This window comes from Silene latifolia, chromosome 6 (assembly GCF_048544455.1).
Source record: "Silene latifolia isolate original U9 population chromosome 6, ASM4854445v1, whole genome shotgun sequence".
Lineage (NCBI taxonomy): Eukaryota > Viridiplantae > Streptophyta > Magnoliopsida > Caryophyllales > Caryophyllaceae > Silene > Silene latifolia.
In genome coordinates this window covers 133,044,603-133,067,509 of record NC_133531.1, presented here as the reverse complement: position 1 = coordinate 133,067,509, position 22,907 = coordinate 133,044,603, and the positions used below count along the sequence as shown (strand labels likewise).

The 22,907-nt window shown below is 37.3% G+C and overlaps 2 protein-coding genes across 2 annotated transcripts; both read left to right on the top strand.

Annotated features, from left to right (window-relative positions):
- Positions 1-9,239: 9,239 nt before the first annotated feature.
- On the top strand, positions 9,240-10,918 carry LOC141659019 (uncharacterized). The gene is made up of 2 exons (XM_074465715.1): positions 9,240-9,551; positions 10,379-10,918. The coding sequence occupies exons 1-2, from the start codon at positions 9,384-9,386 to the stop codon at positions 10,916-10,918; spliced, it is 708 nt and encodes a 235-aa protein (XP_074321816.1). The 5' UTR covers positions 9,240-9,383.
- A 1,244-nt stretch (positions 10,919-12,162) lies between these two features.
- LOC141588712 (uncharacterized) lies at positions 12,163-12,843 on the top strand. The gene is made up of 2 exons (XM_074410141.1): positions 12,163-12,365; positions 12,459-12,843. Exons 1-2 carry the CDS (start codon positions 12,163-12,165, stop codon positions 12,841-12,843), a joined length of 588 nt encoding a protein of 195 aa, XP_074266242.1.
- The last annotated feature ends 10,064 nt before the right edge of the window (positions 12,844-22,907 follow it).

Sequence of the window (22,907 nt, the reverse complement as noted above, 5' to 3'; positions counted from 1 at the left end):
GCCTCACCTTTGCAGATGCTCTTAGCCCTCCATTTCCAAGATCCAATGACCCATAATGGAACTTATAGACTCACATGTAAGAGGATGACTCATTTGATCTTATTACAATATATATATATATATATATATATATATATATATATATATATATATATATATATATATATATATATATATATATATATATATATATATATATATAAGCCTATAATTTTTAAAAAGTGGTTTTATAAGGTTGTAATCAACAATTTTCTCTATTTTAAAATGAGTATTGCTTTTTCACATACGGACTTTACTCTTTCACATACATTTTTTCATAAACTTTCCATACTCTACCCTTTTCCTAAATCTAAACAAATTAGGTTTTCTATGTACCATTTTCCCTAAAATTAAAACCTAATTCTTCTAAAACTTGAACAATGGATTACAATTTTCAAATTCTTCAATTAGTGAAGTAATTATTTTGTTTAGCAATTATTAAAAACTTATTATTATTTATTAATTATTTTCTCCTAAAATTAGGATTTATAATATTTAAAAGTTCTTCAATTATGTTGATGGCGGAAGACATGGTGGTTTGATTGTTAGACGGTGGACGGTGGTGTTCGGAGTAGGGGTATGGTGGTCGGAGAAAGGAAGAGGAGTGCGTGGTGCTCGGAGCAGGGAAGGGGAGTGCGGGGTTGTCGGGTCAGTGGGATGGGGAAGGAGGGTCGTCGGGTCAGTGGAGTGGCGGTCGGAGTAGCATGGGGAGGGGGGTTGCGGGGGAGGGTGAGAAGGGTTACATGGGAGGGGGAGGGTGCCGACAGTTGCAGGGGGAGGGGAGCACATGGCAGAAGGAGGCTGACAGAAGTTGACAGACGTGGGGTCGGCCGGAGTAAGGGTTTTCGGCGAGTGGAGTGACCGATGGTGGTGAATGGAAGTGGGTGGTGGTGATTTAGGGGTGAAGGGGGATTAGGGAAGGCAGAAAAAAAATGATTTGGTAAAAGATGAAGAAATGACAAGGGTAACATTGTAAATAACGTATGTGAAAGAGTAAAATCCGTATGTGAAAAAGTGATACCGTTTAAAATATGGATTTTCCTTATGAGAGGTCTCATCTCTTTATCAATTAACCCTTTCCTTAGTTCAGTTCAGTTAAGTTCCGTTCGGTTCAGTTCCATTCAACTCCACTAAATTTAGTTCTGCTTTTTTCAGCCGAAAAGAACAGCCTTACTCTAACTTTTACTTGTGACTATTATTCCCTAGGTCCCGCTATATGTTATCTATTTCTATTTTGAAATATATCCATCAATTTTAGTAAACTTTACTTACAAAAGTACATGTGCAAGCTGATAAATACTATAACTAATTAAATATTGGTTTATTTCACAACCTTTTGATTTATTTGATCTTTTATATTGAAAGTAATTTATCGGGACAGAGGGAGTAACGATAATTACCTGAGCATGAATAGTGTGCATAACATCATTGCCAATTCTAGAAGAAATACTGTTTGTTATACTTAACCCTTCTCTGTTCAACAAACGAAGACCCTTTGAAAGAGGAAGCCTTTGTACATTCTCTTCATAATCATCTGCATTTGTTTTGAGCACGATTTCGAAAAACCCTTCTCGACATTTCTTCACTGTAACACTATATAATTGTCTCGGAAAACTATTGCTACTACTTGTATGATTATCAGCACTATTTGAAGAACTTCCTCTTGATTTTCCTCTCAAAAGGGTGTTCCTCTTTTCATTCAATTGTGCTATGTTTCCCTCCATGTCTTTTATGTACTTCACTGCCTCTTGTAAATGATCCGCTGTCGACCGCTTCTCCTGTATATCCAACATTGTTGGTGATACCAAAACTCAGTACCAATACGACATAACTTGACAAAAGTGGTTACTGCTTGTTAGGTCAATCAATTCTTCATGTATATTAATAAATTAAAGGCTTCGTGTAACATTTACAACATATACATTTGTAGTGTCTACAATTGACTTTCAGTTGATAATGATTTTGGATTAAGATATGATTAAAGATAACATAATATATATTTACTAGGCCCGCAAGGGTGAAGTCACTTCCTCTTATGATATATCTTATAGCTTTTGAAAGTTTAGATGACCTCGTCATTGTTGCCACAGATGACGAGATCGTCAACATAGACTATAACATGCACTTCCGTATGATTTGTTGAGATGGAGAATAAAGAATGATCACACGGGCATTGCTTAAAGCCATATTTAATTAATGCGGAAGCGAGCTTAGCGTACCAACACCGTGGGGCTTGACGGAGGCCATATAAGGATTTGTGAAGGCGACAAACCAGACCATCTTTAGGCGTGGTGAGACCCGAGGGAAGTTTCATATAAACTTCTTCGTTGAGATCGCCATGAAGGAAAGCATTGTGAACATCCATTCGGTGTAGGGTCTATTGTTTTGCGGCGGCTATAGCGAGGAGTGTACGAACCGTGACGAGTTTGATTGTGGGTGCAAAAGTTTCATTGTAATCTATCCCTTCAACTTGTCGATTTCCCATAACCACCAAGCGAGCTTTGTACCTTTCGATTGTACCGTCGGCGTTGTATTTAATCTTGTATACCTATTTGGAGCCTATTGCCTTTTTGTTGGGGGGCAATGGTTCGAGAGTCCAAGTTTGATTCTTTTCAAGTGCATCAAGTTCGAGTTGCATAGTTTTTTGCCATTCGGGAACCTGTGCTGCATCTTTAAATGAACTAGGCTCGTGATGTATAGTCACGACCGATAAGAAAGCTTGGTGACTAGGAGAAAATTTAGCATAATTAACATAATGAGAAATCGGATACTTAGTATCTGATGACGGAGTTGATGCGGTGAGCACGTGAGAAGAGGCTCGGTTTGGTTGAACAAAATCTTTGAGATTGGAATTCAGAATTTTAAGACGATGGCCTCGGCCCAATATGGTCGGGTTTTCGGATGGCGTATCTTCGGGGTTAGGGGGTGTGGTGGTCGTGGTGTTAGTCGTGTCGGAGGGCAAGGTGGTGGTGGTCGAAGTGGGCTGCGAAGTGGCGGGTGAAGGGTGGCTTATTATGACAACTTGATCAATAGGTTGAAAAGTGTCACGAAGAAAAGAGCTAGTATGCTCGTTATCGTGAATGTCGAGAGATTTATATGAAAATTCATTTTCAATAAACAACATCTCGAGACTCGAAATAAGATATGGTGTCTAAGTCATAGAGACGCCATCCTTTCTTTCCAAACGGATACCCAATGAAAACACATTTTCTACTTTTAGAAGCAAATTTGTCTCGACTACGATTTAAGGTTTTGGCATAACAAAGACATCCAAAAATACGAAAATTCTCCATTGGGGGAGGTTTATTAAATAACATTTCGTATGGGTCTTCCCATTAAGAAGGGGAGTAGGGGTACGATTAATAAGATGGACCGCACTAAGGACACATTCTCCCCAAAAAAAATAAAGGTAAACTTGCTTGAAATAAAAGGGCACGAGCGACGTTTAAGATATGTTGATGTTTACGTTCAACCCGACCGTTTTGTTGAGGCGTATCAACATTAGAATTTTGAAAGAGAATACCATTTTGATTAAAAATTTTTATAAGACAACGAAATTCATTTCCATTATCGCTGCGAAGGATTTTAATTTTCTTATTAAATTGCCTTTCAGTCCTAGCAAAAATAATTAAGTAAGGTTTGTTGAGTGTCACTTTTGTTACGTAAAAGATAGACCCAGGTTGAACGAGAAAAGTCGTCTACGATGGTTAAAAAATAAGTGGAGCCACATGATGCATTTTCTGAGTATGGTCCCCATAGATCGCAATGAATTAACTCAAAAATAGAAGAAGCCTTACTCGAGCTTAAAGTAAATTGTTCACGCGTTTGTTTTGCGCGAAGACAAACGTCACAAGTCTTAGTATGAAAATGTTTGCTAGAATTATTATTAAGAAATGGTAAAAAACGAAAAACATGTGAGGAAGGGTGACCCAACCTTCGGTGCCATAGCTCGGAAGAATAAGCCAATCCCACCATACAAGCCTTGGCCAAGTCATTCTGTATTCCTGTTAAATAGTAAAGCCCTTCACGTTGCTCACCCGCACCAATCACTGTCTTCGAGGAACGGTCCTGAATAAGACAAAGTTGGTGTGAAAATTGTATCGTAAGAGTATCGTCCATGAGTAAACTTGAGACAGAAATTAAGTGACAACTTAAATTAGCAGCATATAGAACATTTTTTTAAATTAAACGATTCGATAAAATAATATCGCCACATTGTGTAGCGAGAGTAAGATCACCATTTGGTAACCCAACGGAAACTGGGACGATAAGATATAAATTAGAAAAATGAGATAAGGAACCTGACATGTGATGAGACGCGCCGGTATCAATAATCCAAGATAAAGACGGAGATTTAGAAATATTACCTTGACTAGGTGGAGTGGACTTGTGTTCCTGTCAAAGACGAGTAATAGTAGCAAGATCTGTAGGATTTAATGAATTAAAATCCACCTTGTCCATTACAGGCAGAGAAGATGTTGAAGGAGTAATTGGGACCTGACTGACCTGCTGACCAGATGCCATATGGGCTCTCGGTGCAATCTGTCCATTATTGGACTGACGATTTCGTTCGTAAGCAGTACGCCCTTGAACATCCAGGACAAATACTGCTCGACTTAGGTCGCTATCATTGGGATCGACATAAATTCGGTCGCAGGGACGATCACCCCACCATTCGGGAAATTTTCCCGTCACACGATAACAAACGTGCCATTTATGTCCATGTCTTTTACACGCAAGACAGTAAGGTCGAGGATTATTGCTTTGACTATTCGAGTTAAATTGTGAATTACTAGCATGAGTTCCATGAGAACCACGTCCTCCCCCATTATTATTATTATGGTCATCATTCAAAGTATGACTACCCTGATAAGAATTCCTCCCCCCTGACTGTCGAGATGAGTTATAGACACGAGAGGCAAACGGCATGACATCGGGTTGGGCTCATTGGTAGAACGAGATAAAGAACATAACCCTTCTTCTTGTAAAAGCCTATTGTAAATAAGATATAAGTTAGGAAGAGGATTGATACCGAGAATTTGTGAACGAGCATTGTCATACCGAGCATCCAGTCCCATGAGAAAATCCCGAGCCCGTTTCTTCTCCCTCCGAGCATCCATTTTTGTGACCCAATTACAATTGCACGGGTTACAATCACAGGTTGGTAGAGGGTCGAACATAGCAATATCGTCCCAAATTTTGATTATTCGTCCATAATAAGTCATCAACGGTTCTGTCGAGCCTTAACGACACGCAATCAGATCGGCTTCTAATTGAAAAATGCATGGGTCATTACCTTGACAGAATCGATTCTTTATGTCTAGCCATATTTGTTTCGCTTCGGAACGAGTTGAAATAGTGCGTCGAGTAGATGGTTCGATGGAATTGAAAATCCATCCGGTGACCAACGCATTGGTGGCCCTCCAGGTGGAATAAGAGGCGGCAGTTTCAGCAGGTTTGGGAGTAGTGCCGTTGATATAGCCTTCATTCCCTTTCGCGATGAGAGTAAGGTAAAAGGAACGGGACCATTCATCGTAATTGGACCCGTTAAAAGTGATTTGTGTGATGTTAGTACCGGTATTTTCAACATGAATAATAGAATATTTTTGAAATGGCGTAGAATTGATAACTTCATAGCCATCCGGGTTCGTCATAGTGATTTGTAGTTCGAAATTTTCGATCTGAAAACAGAGGAAAAAAAATGAAACAGGAGGCAGAGTTAAACCCTAGCCTGATACCATGATAATCTTTGGAATAGATGGTGAATAATTATATTCGATAAAGTCAGGTGATTTACAAGAATACATGAGAAGCTATTTATACAAATGTGCAAGCTATCTATTTACGGTAAATACAAATCAACAGCTATAAGATATATCATAAGAGGAAGAAATAATGGTAAATCCCATGATTGTAGGAAGGACCAACGGTCCTCTTGAGTAATGTCCAACGGACTGATTTGGAGAGGATATAGATGGCTATTAATGATTCTATATTTCTACGTGTAATATGCCTAAAAAAGGGATTTTTGTGACAAGTGAATTTTAAAGGTGTTCATAATCCATCGAAGGAAGATAGTTGTGCCAGAGCAACCTGGCTTTTTGGGCATTTATGTTGGCACTCACCTTATTTGACGATATATACGTATTCTTGCTCGCCAAGCTCGGGCTTGGATATTTATGTTGGACAAATTCTGTTTCATTAAAATTTTGTTAGCTGAGGGGTTGTTAGGCATGTTTGGAAAACACGGACTCTGTACATTTTTATCGAGGAGTGGAGTAGCAACTTGTTTCTCAATAGCTTCAAAGGGATGAATATAGAAAGGTCTAGGAGTAAGACGCATCGGTTTTTCGATTCAAGTATCAATACCATTATTTGAATGGTTTTTAGTTTATAGAGCAGGACGAGCCAAATGTGATGGGTGACCCATAGACAAGTGTTGTCGATTGAAATGCAGACGACCATGGGCACCGTAAAGCAAGCAAGACTAAGGGGTCGCCTGGATTGGGTGTAATGGGCCTGAAAAATTAGAGGGTAATTGTTATGGGTCTTTTAAAGAGGTTTGGTACAAAAGAACTTATTCAGGCCCAGTACTTATTCCTCCCTAGCTTGCTTGGATTGAGGGTAATAGAAGGGGAATGAATAGAGAAGTAATATGTGAGGTCTATTTCCCATGTTTGGTATGTAGATAATTATTCACCTCCTGGAATTATTACCCTTGTGAAGGGGTAATACATTACCACCCTCCCCCCTGGATAATGATTAAGGGAGTACAAGATCTACTCAGTAATCATTACTCTTATGCTAAACATATCATCAAGGAACTCATTACCCCACTAATTAATTTCTCCAGTAATGATCGCCCAATAAAACTTACCCCCTTAATAATTCCATGGATTCCAGGCAAGCCCAGAAGCAGTAATAGATTACTCTCCTCCCCCCTCCGTAAAAGTTACAGGAGGAATAAAATTTGGGGATCTCGTTTGAGATTATCTTTTGATTTAGATAAGATTATTGCATCAATTTTGATCGATCGTTTGAGATTATCTTTGCGATTTCAGTTTGCGGCTACTCACATACAATCGATTATATGTTCAATTTTTCTTCAAATTTCATGGGTGTTAATTTCTGTGTATCATTCATAATTATCTTGTATTTCTTGATTTTATTATTTCAATTTCATTTTTGTGACAATTTTAGTTACGAATGCCTGGGTTTGTGTAAAATTACTGGAACCGAGTTTTAATTAGATTTGAGATAATCATTTGCGTTGAACATGATTGATTATATGTGAGTAGTAGCCTATTTAGCATGATTGAATGTGTTAATTTGATTTGTAAGGCTTTGAACGATGTGGGTATATTTTAATTGGAGATGTCAGGCATGCTATTAGCATATTTTGACGATAATTTCGGTAAATAAGGCTGTAAATGCAGCTTTCGGCAAACTTGAACATGATCGATTATGTATAAGTTGCAGCCTATTTAGCATGATTGAATGTGTTAATTTGATTTGTGATACTAATTTGCATGTTTTAATATGTTTTTATATGATCTTCTATGCAGCTATGGCTCGTAGAATACTGTCTCGGAAGCAAAAAAGCATAGTTGGTCTTATTTGGTATATTAGAATGAGATCCATGATATGTGTGTGTTTTTGTTATTACATGATAGCTATATTAGAAACGATGAAAGTGCCTCGAAATAAAAATACTCACACGGCAAAACAAACAATGAGTCAAGGACTAAAAAATATATCTGAATTTTTGAATTCTGATCTAAGTTGTATAGATCAACTTAGAATGGATAGATATACATTTGATGTATTGTGTGGGCTACTTCGGTCTAATGGTTTTCTTAGAGAATCAAAAAATATGTTTGTAGAAGAAAGGGTAGCTATATTTTTAAATATATTAGCACATGATCAGAAACAAAGAATGCTTATGCAACGTTTAAGAAGGTCCAAAGAAACCGTGAGTAGAAACTTTCGTGAAGTTTTAAGAGCTGTTTTACGTTTGTATAAGCACCTGATAAAGACCCCACAACCAATAAAAGAGGATTGCGGGGATTCAAAATGGAAATGGTTTAAGGTAAAACTTTGTTATTCCAAGTCTGTCCATAGATCAAATTTAATATAACTTATTATTCTTTTATTGAGTTTGTTTTTGTACTTTCAATGGTCCATAGAACTGTTTAGGAGCTTTAGATGGGACACATATCAGATTAAAAGTTCCTAATATTGAGAAACCTAAGTACCGTAAAAGAAAAGGAGAGATAGCTACAAATTTTTTAGCGGCTTGTACTAAGGACATGCAGTTTACCTATATTTTACCCGGGTGGGAAGATTCAGCGGCCGATGGTAGAGTCCTCCAGGATGCTGTGAGTAAAAGACATCCGTTTAAAGTTCCTCGTGGTGAGGATATTTTTTATTTTTCTCGCTAGTGATTAAATTATAAATGGGTAGTTAACCTAGTGACTAAAACCAGTTTAATGTTATGTTAATAGGTAGTTATTACCTAGTTGATGCGGGTTTTACAAATGACGAAGGCTTTCTTGCTCCTTATAGAGGGTAGAGGTGTCATCTCAATGAATAGAAAGATGGTTGGCAACCAGTTAACGAGAAGGAATTTTATAATATGAAACATTCTTCTGCACGAAATGTCATTGAGAGGTGTTTTGGGTTGTTGAAAATAAGGTGGGCGATACTCAGAAAATACAGTTTTTATAATGCGGATACTCATACTGACATCATCAGTGCTTGCTGTCTTATTCACAATCTGATTCGTCGCGAAATGAGTGTCGATCCAATGGAGTCCTTATTAGATACAGATTATGGTAGACAGTTTATGCAACACGGTGAAGATTATATAAATATAATTGATACATCTGTCTCTTGGACAAAATTGAGAGACGAACTAGCTAAGGAGATGTTTGATAGTTGGAAACAGCGTAGGCCTTTTAGGCATATAACATATGTTTGATACTTTGCTTAACTAGATGTTTTTGTTTGGTTGTGATACACTGGTTTTCCTTTTTGTGATACGATGGGTTGTTCACTTGTTTGTCCAGCTATGAATTTTATTTGTACAACTTAAAAACTTCAATAAATGCCGTTTTTAATGTATAAGTTTCTGGTCGTTACAAATTTTACATGCATAGTGTCTACATGATGGCTGAAAGTGAAGCTAATAGCGAAAACATTAGTCCAAGGAGGTGGACTGTGGAGGAGGATACCTTGTTGGTGGATTTATTGTTGTCTTTACATTTGGATGGAAAGTGGAAGGCTGAAGGTGGGTTTAAATCTGGTTACTTGGTGCATTTGGAGAAACTAATTTCAGAAAAAAAATGCCTGATGCCGGACTTAGAGCAACTAACATCGAGTCAAGATTAGGCTATCTTAAAAAGCGATTTAATGCTTTACTTGAGATCAAACACAAGGGTAGTGGATTCGGATGGGACGATACTCTCAAGATGGTAATAGGCGAGCGCAAGCTGTTTGATGAATGGTGTAAGGTAACATTTTTTAACTTTCTTTCTTTCCCACATTTAATTTTATGCTACTGTCTGATGAAGAATACTGTTACGACTCACGGTCTCTCCCGGATAACTATGAGTAGATATCATATGCTCTCGGAACTGAGATATGGATTAGATGTCATAAGCATACTGTAGTAACAATTTTTAGTTGTGGAACTTGTTTTTATGCTGATTTTTTTCACTGCCAGGAACACTTTACTCCACATTCTGCATCCATATGTTGGGTCACTAGCTTAACTCCTAAGTTTGAGACCCATCAAAACGTTATACTAATATAGCGGCTTCAGTCACGATTGTGAACTGGTTTTGAGGACCTGATCTTGGTTATTATACATTTATACGAGTATAAATATGGCCAATACTCTCTAAAAGGCGTCGTGATAATTTTCAAGATCCGTACAAAGTGGTTACGGTGAGGTATCACAAGTCATAACTCAAATATAACACCATCCGTGCTAACAGTAGAGTTGCTTGGTGCAGGCCAAAGCTTGAACGCACGTTTCTTAAGCCCATACCTAGAACCCTTGGCGTCCAATTTTCACAATGGGGCTAATTTCGCAGTAGTGGGGTCTTCTACGCTCCCTGAGTATGTGCCATTCTTTTTTGATGAATGGTGTTTCTGATATATGAACTGAATGTCCTGAATATTATTGGATTCAAATTGCTGCAGCCTGTTTATATTTTGCTATTGATGTTCGTGTCGAATATAACATCTATACATTCAAATTAGATTACTGAAATAAAATGGAGTGTCAACTAACCGGATAACTTGTGATATATTTTCATTCTTTTGTGTTTAATAGAGTCACAAAGAAGCCAAAGGCCTATTTCGGAAACCATTTCCATTGTTCGATGCAATGGAGGAAATCTATGCTAAAGACAGGCAACAAAAAGCTAAGGGTAATACACCTCTTGATAGAGATGATCAAGATGAAATTAATGAGACAAGTGAAAATGCACAACAAGAGTTTCAAAGTGGCGAACTCACTGAAGGATCAGAAACTAGTAAAAGATGTGGAGATGAAAGTGTGAAGCGACCAAGTAAGAAAAGGTTGCGTAAAAATAAGGAGATCTTGAATGTTCAAAAGAGTTTCGAAAATCTAATGGGGACCATGCTTGAAAACAGTAATGCTCAAATTACTCAACTCACTAATATGTTAGAAGCACCAAAGAATTACAAGGTTGGTTTGCGTGAAGAACTAGGCAATGTTCGAGGTATTTCGAGGGTCAATATCCTTATTTTGCTCTCGATTATGACCGAGAGCGATGTTGCAATTTTTCGTGATTTGGAAGACGAGGACGAGAAGTATGATTTTTTTGGAATGGTCTTGAGTAGGCCTTAGCTTGTTCAATGAAGATTATGAGCATTTATAGCTATATTTTTCGACATACAATTTAATTATTGTTCTTATTTTTGTTTTTAAAATCAGGCCTTTTTGCAATGTAATAAACTAGAAGATTTGATAATGTTGGACCAATGGTATAATTAAAAGCAAGTTTGTATGGTCAGTGATTTGGTGTACTGTTTTATTTTTTTTGTACTGATCAGGTCCTTTTCTGATGCAACTAGAAATTTTACCCCCATACCAAACTTGGGGAAATATTAAGGCAGTAATAATTTCCTAGAAATGCCAAACCTTAGGTCAGGGAAAATATCTCCTAGAATCAATTTGGTGGGTAATCATTTCCCCATACAAATTTCCCCCTCATTCATTAATGCTATACCAGGCGACCCCTTATTTTCAGAAGGAGAGGCGGGGATGATCTAGAACAGAGTTCTGCCAAATAGACATAGCCCGTAAACTTAACACCAAATGTCATGAACGTGACGTTTGTTCCTATTGTCTCTCTACTTCAAGAAGTGCCTGGTGTAAAACATATCGCCCATGTTATGGATCTCTAATTGAAGTGTAAGGTCGTACCCTTATCAATTTCTGCTTATTGTCACGTTGTTTGTACATTTTTGCTAGCTATGTTGCCTTTGCATAGACAGTCAGAGTATCATTAGTTAGCACGATTCTGGTTAGTTTTATACTTTTAGAGTGAAGGTCGTATTGACATATAACATCTCATGGTTAGTTATAAGGTTGTTATAACAACCATAGAGTTAGTTATACTAAACTAGAGTTAGTTAGGTTAGCCCATGTTGGTAATCTAGCTACTATAAATACTTAAGGTTGTATGATCAAAAATATAAGTTTTGATTAATAAGATTCATAAACATTCATATTACATAATTCTCTCATATTCTACCATCAATACACGATTATTGTTGGTTTACATGGTATCAGGTTCTTGAATCCTCAAGAATTCATACGCTTCCGCTTCACATATTCTTCCATTACTGTTCACATCTTCATACTTTTCTTATACATCTTCATCTTCGTATTTCTAAAACTCTTTCTTTTCATCTTAAATCTTCATCTATCTTACAAAAATGCCTGATTCTGATCGTTCAACAGCTTCTGATTCATATGAGTTCTATGACGATCCCTTATATCTTTCGTCTTCTGATCAACCTACTTCCTTGCTTACTCCTGTACTCTTCGATGGAACTGACTTTCTCAGCTGAAAGCAGGATGTGTTAATGGCCTTTGCTGCGAAGAATAAAGAAGGGTTTGTTAATGGTGTTCTGGTTAAGCCTCCTGCAACAGATAAGAAATACCATCAGTTCATCAGATGCGATTTAATGGTGCTCAAGTGGATTCTGAACTCCATGGATAAATCCATCAGAGAAACCTTGAAGTATATCAGAACAGCTAAAGATTTATGGGAGGAGATTGTTGAAAGGTATGGTCAGTCCAATTTCATTGAGATTTATCAGTTGAATTAAGATCTTAGTTCCATTACCCAGTCCAATTCTTCTCTTGTTGAGTACTATAGTAAAGTCAAGAACATTTGGGAAACCTTAGATAATCTAGACCCTGTGCCTGATTGTACCTGTGGTAAATTAGCTACTTGTACTCGTGCTTTAATGAAGAGATTTCATGCTCGTGATCAACAAAACAAGTTGATCAAGTTCTTGATGGGATTGAATTCTAGCTATGACACTGTTCGCACTCAGATATTGTCCATGGATTCTTTGCCTAGTGTTAGTAAAGTTCTTGGGCTTCTTCAGAAAGTAGAGAAGCATAAGCAGTTAACTGACATAGTAGAACATGTTACTGATGCCACTACTTATGCGAGTTATAGACCTGCTGATGCTATGAATCACCCATTCATTGCAAATACTTACCGAAAAGTATTGTGGTCATTGCAAGATGCATAATCATAGTTTGGATGAGTGTTTCATGGTTAATCCTTGTCCATCTTGTGGTAAGATTGGACATTCAGCAAACAAATGTTTTCTTATTGTTGGATTTCCAAACAAAACCAACAAGGGGAAGGGAAAGATGACACACAACAAAAATGCAAAGGTTGGTTTCAAGAAGACTGCTAATAATGCTGATGTGTTAAATGAGTCACCTCTGGAAGAAAATCATGGGACTGTCACTGGCAATGGGTCTCAGTCAGCTTCTTTTGATCCCTCTATGGTTGATAGATTGGTCACTTCTGTCATTGACCAAGTGTTAAAAAGGATTTCTGATGGAAACCAGAGTCTTTCCTCTTCCAATTTTGCAGGTATGTTACATCATGTTCATTCTGCTAATTATAATAATTACTTGCATGATTGGATCATAGACACAGGGGCTTCAGACCATATGACTTATAATATGCATTTGTTACATAATGTTAAACATATAGAGCCTCCAATAATGATTGGTTTGCCTGATGGTTCTAGTAAAGCTGTGAAAATTTCTGGTGATATTAGTCTAACACCTGATATAACTCTATCTAATGTGCTTTATCTGCCTGATTTCAAACAAAATCTTTTGTTTGTTAGTAAGCTTATAGATAACAATACTTTGTCTGCTGTTTTCTTGTCCACCTATTGTTTGTTTTAGGACATTTCCAGTAAGAAATGTATAGCAACAGGACAACGGATAGGAGATCTTTATAGAATTCAGGATGATAACACAAAGTTGCTAGTTGATAACATTGCTGCTGTTGTTTTTAATTTGCTGTCTAAAACAAATGTTCAGTCTACTGTAGGAACTTGTAATTCAGCACTTACTGATGTATCTTTGTATCATTCTAGACTTGGACACATTTCTTTAGATAAGTTGAAAGCTGTAAATAAGAATATTACTGTTAAGACTGCAAACTTTCATTGTGAAACCTGTATACTTGCTAAGCATCACCAGTTGCCATTTCCTAAAAACCATTCCAGGGCATTAAATAATTTTGAGCTTTTGCACATGGATGTTTGGGGTCCATATAAGACTCCAGCTTTATCAGGTGCTAGGTCATTCTTAACTATCTTGGATGATTATTCCAGGAATACCTGGACTATTTTGTTTCAGACAAAAGACCAAGTACCTAATTTGGTTAGAGATTTCTTTGCATATATTGAGAAACAATTTCAAGCTAAAGTCAAGGTTGTTAGGAGTGATAATGGCTCAGAATTTTTACATCATGCTTGTGGTAGTTTGTTTAGGAGCAAAGGCATATTGCATCAAACCAGCATTGTTGGCAGGCCACAGCAAAATGACCGAGTTGAAAGAAAACATAGACATTTGCTTGACACTGCTAGATCTCTTAGGTTACATGCTTTCCTACCTGTAAGATTTTGGGGTGATTGTTTGCTTACTACAACTTATCTGATTAATTTGATGTCAACACCTATTCTTGCTTGGAAATCACCATTTGAGGTGCTATTTGGAAAAATTCCTGATTATTCTATATTGAAAGTTTTTGGTTGTTGTTGCTACTCTTCTATGCCACCCACTTATTCAGACAAATTTGGAACAAGGGCTAGAAAGTGTGTCTTCTTAGGTTACCCACATAACCAAAAAGGTTATAGATTATATGATATTAATACAAGAAAAATTTTTGTCAGTAGAGATGTAGTCTTTAGAGAGAATGATTTTCCTTTTCAAACTCCTATGTCAGCATCTCCTTCAGAATTGGTTAATCCTGCTACCTCCACACTGCTTATTTCTAACTCTGATAAATTAAGTCTGATTGACAACACCACCACCTTACAAACTACTGACAGTACTACTGGTTCTGAAATAAATAATGAACCTCCTGCGTCACTACCATTAAGTAGCACACACATTGAGTCCAATAATAATGATCAGGTGAATGCTAGTGTCCCTGAAAATAATGTCAGAATGTCTACTAGGCCTAGACAACCTTCTGTAGTATTGCAGGGATATCATTGTCCCCTAAAGCTATCAGGTACTCAGAATATTCCTGCAACTGGATCAACACCTAGTGCCTTGCATACTGCTGTATTGAACCAGATGCAGGGTTTCAGTGATCAATATGTAGCATCCCTAGCTACAGCATTTCAGGAGCATGAACCTTACACTTATTATCAAGCTAGCAAGGATCCAAGGTGGATAGAGGCAATGAATAAAGAGATTTAGGCCCTTGAATCTAATCAAACATGGACTTTGATGCCCTTGCCTGATGGTAAAAAGACTATATGCTTAAAATGGGTGTTCAAAATCAAATATAAGGCAGATGGTACCATTGAACGGTTCAAGGCTAGGTTAGTAGCTAAAGGTTACAATCAAGTCAAGGACAGGGACTACACTCATACCTTTTCTCCAGTAGCCAAATTCACAACTGTCAGGGCATTGTTGGCAGTAGTTGCAGCAAAAGCTTGGCCATTGTATCAGTTGGACATCAACAATGCTTTTTTACATGGGCAGTTAGATGAAGAGGTATATATGAGACCTCCAGAGGGATATAAAGTGCAGCAAGGACAAGTTTGCAAGCTTACCAAATCTCTTTATGGCCTGAAGCAGGCATCAAGGCAATGGAATAAGGAGTTTTCCAAATATTTGATTAGTCAAGGATACACACAGTCAAGACATGATTACTCCTTGTTTACAAAATCATATGCAGCAACACAAGGATTTACAGTGGCTCTGGTGTATGTAGATGATGTCTTGCTCACTGGGAATGATGAGCAAGAGATTCAGAGGATTAAGAAGGGACTGGACACAACTTTTTCTATAAAAGACTTAGGACCTGCAAGGTATTTTTTGGGACTAGAGATTTCTAGTAATGCCACTGGTTTACTCATTAACCAGCGAAAATATATATTGGACTTCCTAAGTGACATGAAAATGGAGAATGCTGATACTGCCAATTTCCCAATGCAACGAGGTCTTAAACTTAGCACTGATTCAGGAGAAGTATTGCAGGATCCAGAGAAGTATAGGCGTTTGGTTGGTAGGCTCTTGTACTTGAATATGACAAGGCCTGATATTTCATATTCAGTGCAACACCTTAGCCAGTTTGTGAGTCAGCTAAGACAACCTCACTTTCAGGCTGAAGTTCATGTTTTAAAGTATCTGAAGAAAACAATCAACTATGGTTTATTTTATGCAGCAGATTCAGACCTGAGCTTGACAGCATTCACGGATGCAGATTGGGGACAATGCTCCTTTAGCTGCAAATCCTTGAGTGGCTACTGTATCTACCTAGGCAAGTCTTTGATTTCTTGGAAGACTAAGAAACAAAAGACCGTTTCAAAAAGTAGTGCAGAGTCAGAATACCGCAGTATGTCATACACCAGTTCTGAGTTAGTGTGGCTTGACAGTTTACTACAAGATTTTCACATTACAGTACCAAAGCCTATCCCACTGTTCTGTGACAATAAGGCAGCCCAACACATCTCCATAAATCCGGTTTTTCACGAGAGAACTAAGCATCTCAGTATAGACTGTCACTACGTGAGAGATAAACAAGATGAAGGATTTCTACTCACCAAGCACGTCCGGACAGGCCTTCAGATTGCTGACATAATGACCAAAGCATTAGGAGCTGACCAACATCAATTTTTATCAAACAAGCTTGGACTACTTTCTACCCCATCTCAAGCTTGAGGGGGGAATATTGACATATAACATCTCATGGTTAGTTATAAGGTTGTTATAACAACCATAGAGTTAGTTATACTAAACTAGAGTTAGTTAGGTTAGCCCATGTTGGTAATCTAGCTACTATAAATACTTAAGGTTGTATGATCAAAAATATAAGTTTTGATTAATAAGATTCATAAACATTCATATTACATAATTCTCTCATATTCTACCATCAATACACGATTATTGTTGGTTTACAGGTCGAGATGCCCTTGTTAGTGTTTGCTGGAATGAGAAATACTTTACTTAACGCATTTTGCTCATTGACATGTATTTTTGCTTTTTGCTAGACAAGCCACCTCTTAAAGATCTTCAATATTTCTTAGAGTTTCAATTAGCTCGAGCTTGGGGACATGAATAGAGTCTTCTGCACAGAAAACAACCTGTTTACCAATCCTTACATTTAACCTACATCACACTTTGTGATTCTTTTCGGTCTTTGGTTCTCGATTATGATATAATAAAGCAAAATGACTTGTTAAACTGGCTAAACTTCTTCATATTATGATGTCATGGTCATTTGATACCTTTATCAATGCAATTTTCAATACGGGTAATCCAGAAACAACCTCTCTCTATTGTTAAAACAAGGTTACGGTACTGGATTAATGTTGTTGGGGGTGGTGTAGGTGAAAATTTATTAACTGTGTTGATAGTGATAAGGACAACTTCTGTACGAGCAAAGGCTATGCAAAAAGCAACCTATAAGAAGTGAACAAAGTTCAAATGAAGGAGGTGGCTTGGATGTCTAACTAGGCAGGCTTGCAATGGTTGGGTTTGCTTTGGCATTAACTGTTGAAATATCAACTGGCAAAGGGATTTTTGAGGTAAAGATATTTCATCTTTAGCAAACCATTAATCTAATAGATTGTTTTTTATTGTTAAGGCTGTAGCTGTTTCAACTTTGTTTTTTCATTATTATGCAATGGTCTTTTCTTAGCGCGACAACAATTTTGTTCTAGCAAGTTAGTGGTAGATGAACTTCATAACTCTTCATAGATCCTATAATGAACTACACTGTTCCACCATGTATCCCAAGTCGTAAGCTAGTGAATCTTGATTATAGGGATTATTGTCAGAGTGTTGGTTAGAAAAATTGTGCTTCATGAATTCGAGCTCATGCTTCCATTCTTACCGTTAATCATTCCTTTTTTAGACGCCTGTGAAGAATTTTACAACTAACCTTATCCTTGTAGTCATGGGCAAGGGGCATATGTCCACCGGCGACAACCGAGAAGTAGTGTGATGGGTCCCAAGCTTTACGTCAGTCCTGAACAGGTAACTTTCATCTTTTTTTTTTCCCTAATTTTCTGATTACTCGTACTCCTTATTCATAGCCAAGTTATTACTCGCTCCTATTCACGGAAGAAGAATAGTAAGGCTACTTTTGGGGGGAAAATGAGTAGTATAGGGGTAGAAGTGGGGATTAGAGAGAGGGGGGGGGGGGGGATATGTGAGAATTCTCAAAAATATAAGGGTACACATGAGAAAAACCCTTAATTATGTTATTCGATGCTACTTTTACTACGATATGTTTGTTCTATTTTATAATGGTAGTAACCATTGGATGTTGGCTGCCATTAATCCAAAGGCAAGTGTAATATATTGGTGTGATCCAGCCGGAAGTGAGCCTCATAAATTTTTGAAGGATACAATTAATACGTAAGTTCAACATGTATACGATTTAAGAAATTGCAATTATCTCATAGATTTACATTTGTTTTCGTAAAATAAATATAATGAAGTTAAGTTTATAACATATATTTAACAAAGGGCAATTACGAAGATAAACTCTATGGATCCTGAATGGAAAACAATAAAGGTGCCTCTTCAACTAATTATATTTTTATCTTCTAAATTATATAGTCTATGTTTTATTGTTATGGCTTTGTTGTTTATAAGTTGTAGTTGACATGACTTCGATTTCAGTGTCCTACGCAGCCCTTTGGGAGCGTCTTATGTATTATGTGCCGATATATGTTGGAGATTATCAGATGACGCTAGATTAATATTATTGCAAGTGTACGTCCTTTAATGTGTTTCTTTTGTTTCAATATTTACTTCATTTTATATAAATTACACGTGTTGATATGTAAATAATAGTAATTGTGTTTTTTGGTTGTATGTAGTTCATGCTTAAAGCCCGAAAGACATGACTTGGTTGAGCAAATTGACGAAGTGCGAGACATTTGGGCAACATATGCATTGCAGTTTAAGGCATAATAAGTATTTGATGACAACGTGTAAAGTATGTTCAACGCTCGGATGTTATCTAGGTAGCTTAAGTATGGTGTGTGGATGGAAAAACTCGTGTTAGTGCTTGTGTTAAACTTGATTGTCGATGGTTTGTATTTTGGAGGTTCAAACTTATTCCGTTTTGTTTGGTTGGATTTAGAGTATAAATGTAAGATTTGCTGGATTTTATGAAATGTAGAAGGATATATTTAAGCTATACGACAATTGTCGTATAGGGTATGTGAATGAAACAATTTTTATTTGAAAAATCTAGTTGTCAAAGAGATGGATTTTTGCCAAAAAATGGGCGGGTTATATTCATAAATTGGCGGGCAATATTCATAAATTGGCGCTAGATTGATTTAAAAAAATGTAAATAAGACGGTTTATTGACTAAGCGTAATGAAGTAAGCACACAAATTATGCGCGCGCAATGTGTTCAAAACAAGACGGTTGAGACGCAGGACAGTTCTCCTTGAAAATGCAAAGAAGACGGTTCTACACCACAACCGCCCTCTTATGAAAACCAAAAGAGGACGGTTTGACTTTTTTTCAACCGTCATCTTAGGCAACGAGGACGGGTGAATTAAAGACGGCTGTTTTATGATTTAAGAAAGGTTTTTAACCGTCATCTTTACCTATAATTGTAGTAGTGTTGGCACTAACTAATTAATATAGCTAAGGAAGTCAGGTCGATCTCCACAGGGAGGCGGTCACTATCTACTTGTTAATTCTAGTCTGTCTACGGTCACAAGATAGGGGTTTTAATTGTTTGAACTAAACTAAAGAGATTAAGAAAGAGAGAAAAGATAAGAGAATAAGGATTAAGCAAATAGAGAGAAAATAGCTAAGACAGTCGGTTAACCATGATTATTTAGTCAAGCAATCTAGGTCTCAGGTCAATGCAAGTATGGTCTATGGAGCAGTGAATATCTCTTTCCGGTCTCAATTCGCCCTAAAGCACAAATAGCTTAGCTTCCGCCTTCACTACGTGCCCTAATTTCGCTACAAGTCTCACCCTTTCCAATCTTCCGATCTAGGTCAAGGTTTACCGTGATTAAATGACTAATTGCGTCGACTCAATTAGACAGAAACAATTAAATGTAGCGATTAACAACATAAACTACACAAGCATTAAACCTAATAATTCGATTTACAATTCCTTCATAATCATGGATTCCCTAAGTCTTAGCAGAGGAAATTAGCTACGCATTATTATTGAATTAGCAACAACGATACATAAACTAGAGGAATTAAACATGACAACAAGCAATAAGAGAAATTGGAATAAAAGCAATTGTAAATAAATGAAGATAAGAAATAAGAGCAATAAAGAGATTAAGATTAAGAAAATAAAGGAAAGTATGATACCGATTACAAGATTCGATCCAAGCAAATAGTTCTCAAAATAAGAATAGTAGAGAGTAGAGTGGAGAAGAGAAGAGTAACGTAGTCTAAGAAATGCTGAAGTACCCCTAACACGCAGTACTACTTAACCTAATTAAACTAATTACAAAGCCCAACACGGAATAAGGTAAAAAACACGATTACAGGATAAAACCTCTCGATCGAGTAGAATTAAAGCACTCGATCGAGGACATGATCGATAATTCCTCTCGATCGAATAGAAAAACTGTTCGATCGAGAACTTCTTATATCAGCCATCTCGATCGAGTATGAAAACAACTCGATCGAGTGAATCTTCAAAGGATAAAGCATTCGATCGACTGAAAAGTGGTCGATCGAGCTATATTAGCACGTAAGACATCTTGACACCTTCCGAAATCAGCTCACGCGTCTTCAAAGGGATGGATTCCAAGCTCCAATTCCTTATTCTCCACAAATGCATGCAAATGAGACAAGTTTAGGCTCAATTTATCTTCTTTCCGGCCCGTACCTGCAACTTACACAAGACAAACCAAAGTAGACTATTCAGGGGTATTTGTAGTTAGATGCTACATAAATAATACAGAAATGCGTGTAAAAATGAGGTAAAAACCTTATATAAAATACACGCATCAAATCTCCCCAAACCAAACCTTTGCTTGTCCCCAAGCAAACTATGAATGCAACTAAGAACAGATAGTGGAACGGGACCAACTCATCAGCTACAAATCATCCTCCCAAACCAGTTTAATGCAATAACTAACAAAGTGGCAAGTGATAAGTGCAAACCAATTAAATCAATGTCTCAAACTTACTGAACCGTCGACCTTGCAAGACTCATAGATATCGGACTCTCGCGGGTCGCTCATCACTCAATTTTAGGCACGGGGCGAGTATATAAGTGAAAGATAGAAAGAAGTAAAGACACTCACCTAACTTGACCTATAAGAACATGCATGCAGTTTAACATGAATAGAATCTCTACGACCGTACATATGCGTTCCAACCAAACTAATGACCAAGACACATGCCGAGGACTTACATTTGGGTAAGTGAGGTAATGGGTAAGAAAGGGCTAAAATGAATTTGGAAATGTGGAGTTGATAACCAGGCTAGCAACAACGGATACAAATTTTGGAACTACATCCCAACTTCATACTCAAAATATATCAATACGAAACAGTGCAAATTGGATGCACTCAACTCACAATACACCATAAACTTGTCAACTCCCCATAAGATAAAAATAAGACATGAAAGTAAAAATTATGTATACAACTTTTCATTTTTCTGCATATGATTTTTTTTCATTCTTTTAGATATATTTCTTTTTCAACTTTTTTTCGAATTTTTTTTTTCTTCACAATTTTTTTTCTTTTTCACAACATTTTTCTTTATATTCCCTTCAACTCTTCCACCGACTTCTAAAATCAGATATGTAACCAAACTGCAATAAAACTTCCCAAACAGCTACTTATCACTAGCTTGGCTAGGGTAGGCAAAATTATAAATTGTAGCTAATAGGACAAAAAGGCAATTTGGCTATGTGAGGCTCATAGGTAGAGTGAAATAAAGGGAACTTCCTCTCCTAACATGTGTCACCATCCACAGACCGAATACATACAGGTATAAAGAAGACTAGATTCATGCTTATGCAAATTGATGTTACATGCCTTATAGAGAGTACTACTCACATCCTACATGAAACCGGTCATGAATGTCACCAGTTTATAAAGCTCTAACCTCAGAATATAATTTAGCTTGCCAATAAATGAGTCAAGTCTATTTGTTCAGATAAGAGAGAAACAAAACTCGTAGATTATGCACATTATCATGCCAACAGTATGTTAAGAATATGCAGGGCTAAGGTAAGGATTCAAAGTAGCGTCAAAGTTCAAACGTTCCGACTCAAATTAAACGTGAAAATTTGTGAATTTTTGAAATTTTCTAATTTTTTTGAATTTTATGTGATTTTTGAAATAAAAACAACGATGCATGCTAAAATGAATAAACGTGCAAACGGAAATGCAAGAAAACATGCAAACACAGATATGGATGCATACCTCCCCAAACCAAACCGCACAATGCCCTCATTGTACCAAAAATAGGGAAATAAATGCAAACTAAGGAGAAAAGGATAGCGGGAGTCAGAAAACTTACAAGACGGCGTAAAGAGGGACCTCCCCAAACCGACCATGAACATGGGAGGTTATAGGTGGCCACATAGCAGCTCAACGGATGAAACATAGCAGCTGGAACACGGAACTGCTCGATCGAACCAATCAGAACAGTTCGATCGAGAGGATTTGGTATCAAAAGAACTCGATCGAGAGGATAGGTTACTCGATCGAGAGAATGGGATTTGCAGCATTTCGATCGAGGACAGCAGATGCTCGATCGAGATGAATTCTTAGCAAAAGTGCTCGATCGAGTAGAAAAACTACTCGATCGAGTTGCCTCACCTGCAAAACGCATATAAGAAGTGTAGGAAATACGAGAGACGCATAGTTCAGCGTTTAAAGTTCAACACAAGCTAAAAAAAGGAAATAAGTTTAACAAAAGTACAACAAAACAGTCCGGGTTGCCTCCCGGAAAGCGCAGGTTTAAGAGGTCCCGCACGACCTTTATGGCTTCAATTAACTGGCGCATCAACCTCGTCGAAGTACAAGATTTCAACACGGTTGTCTGCATCATTTGCTTCGTGGTAATGCTTCACATATTGCCCATT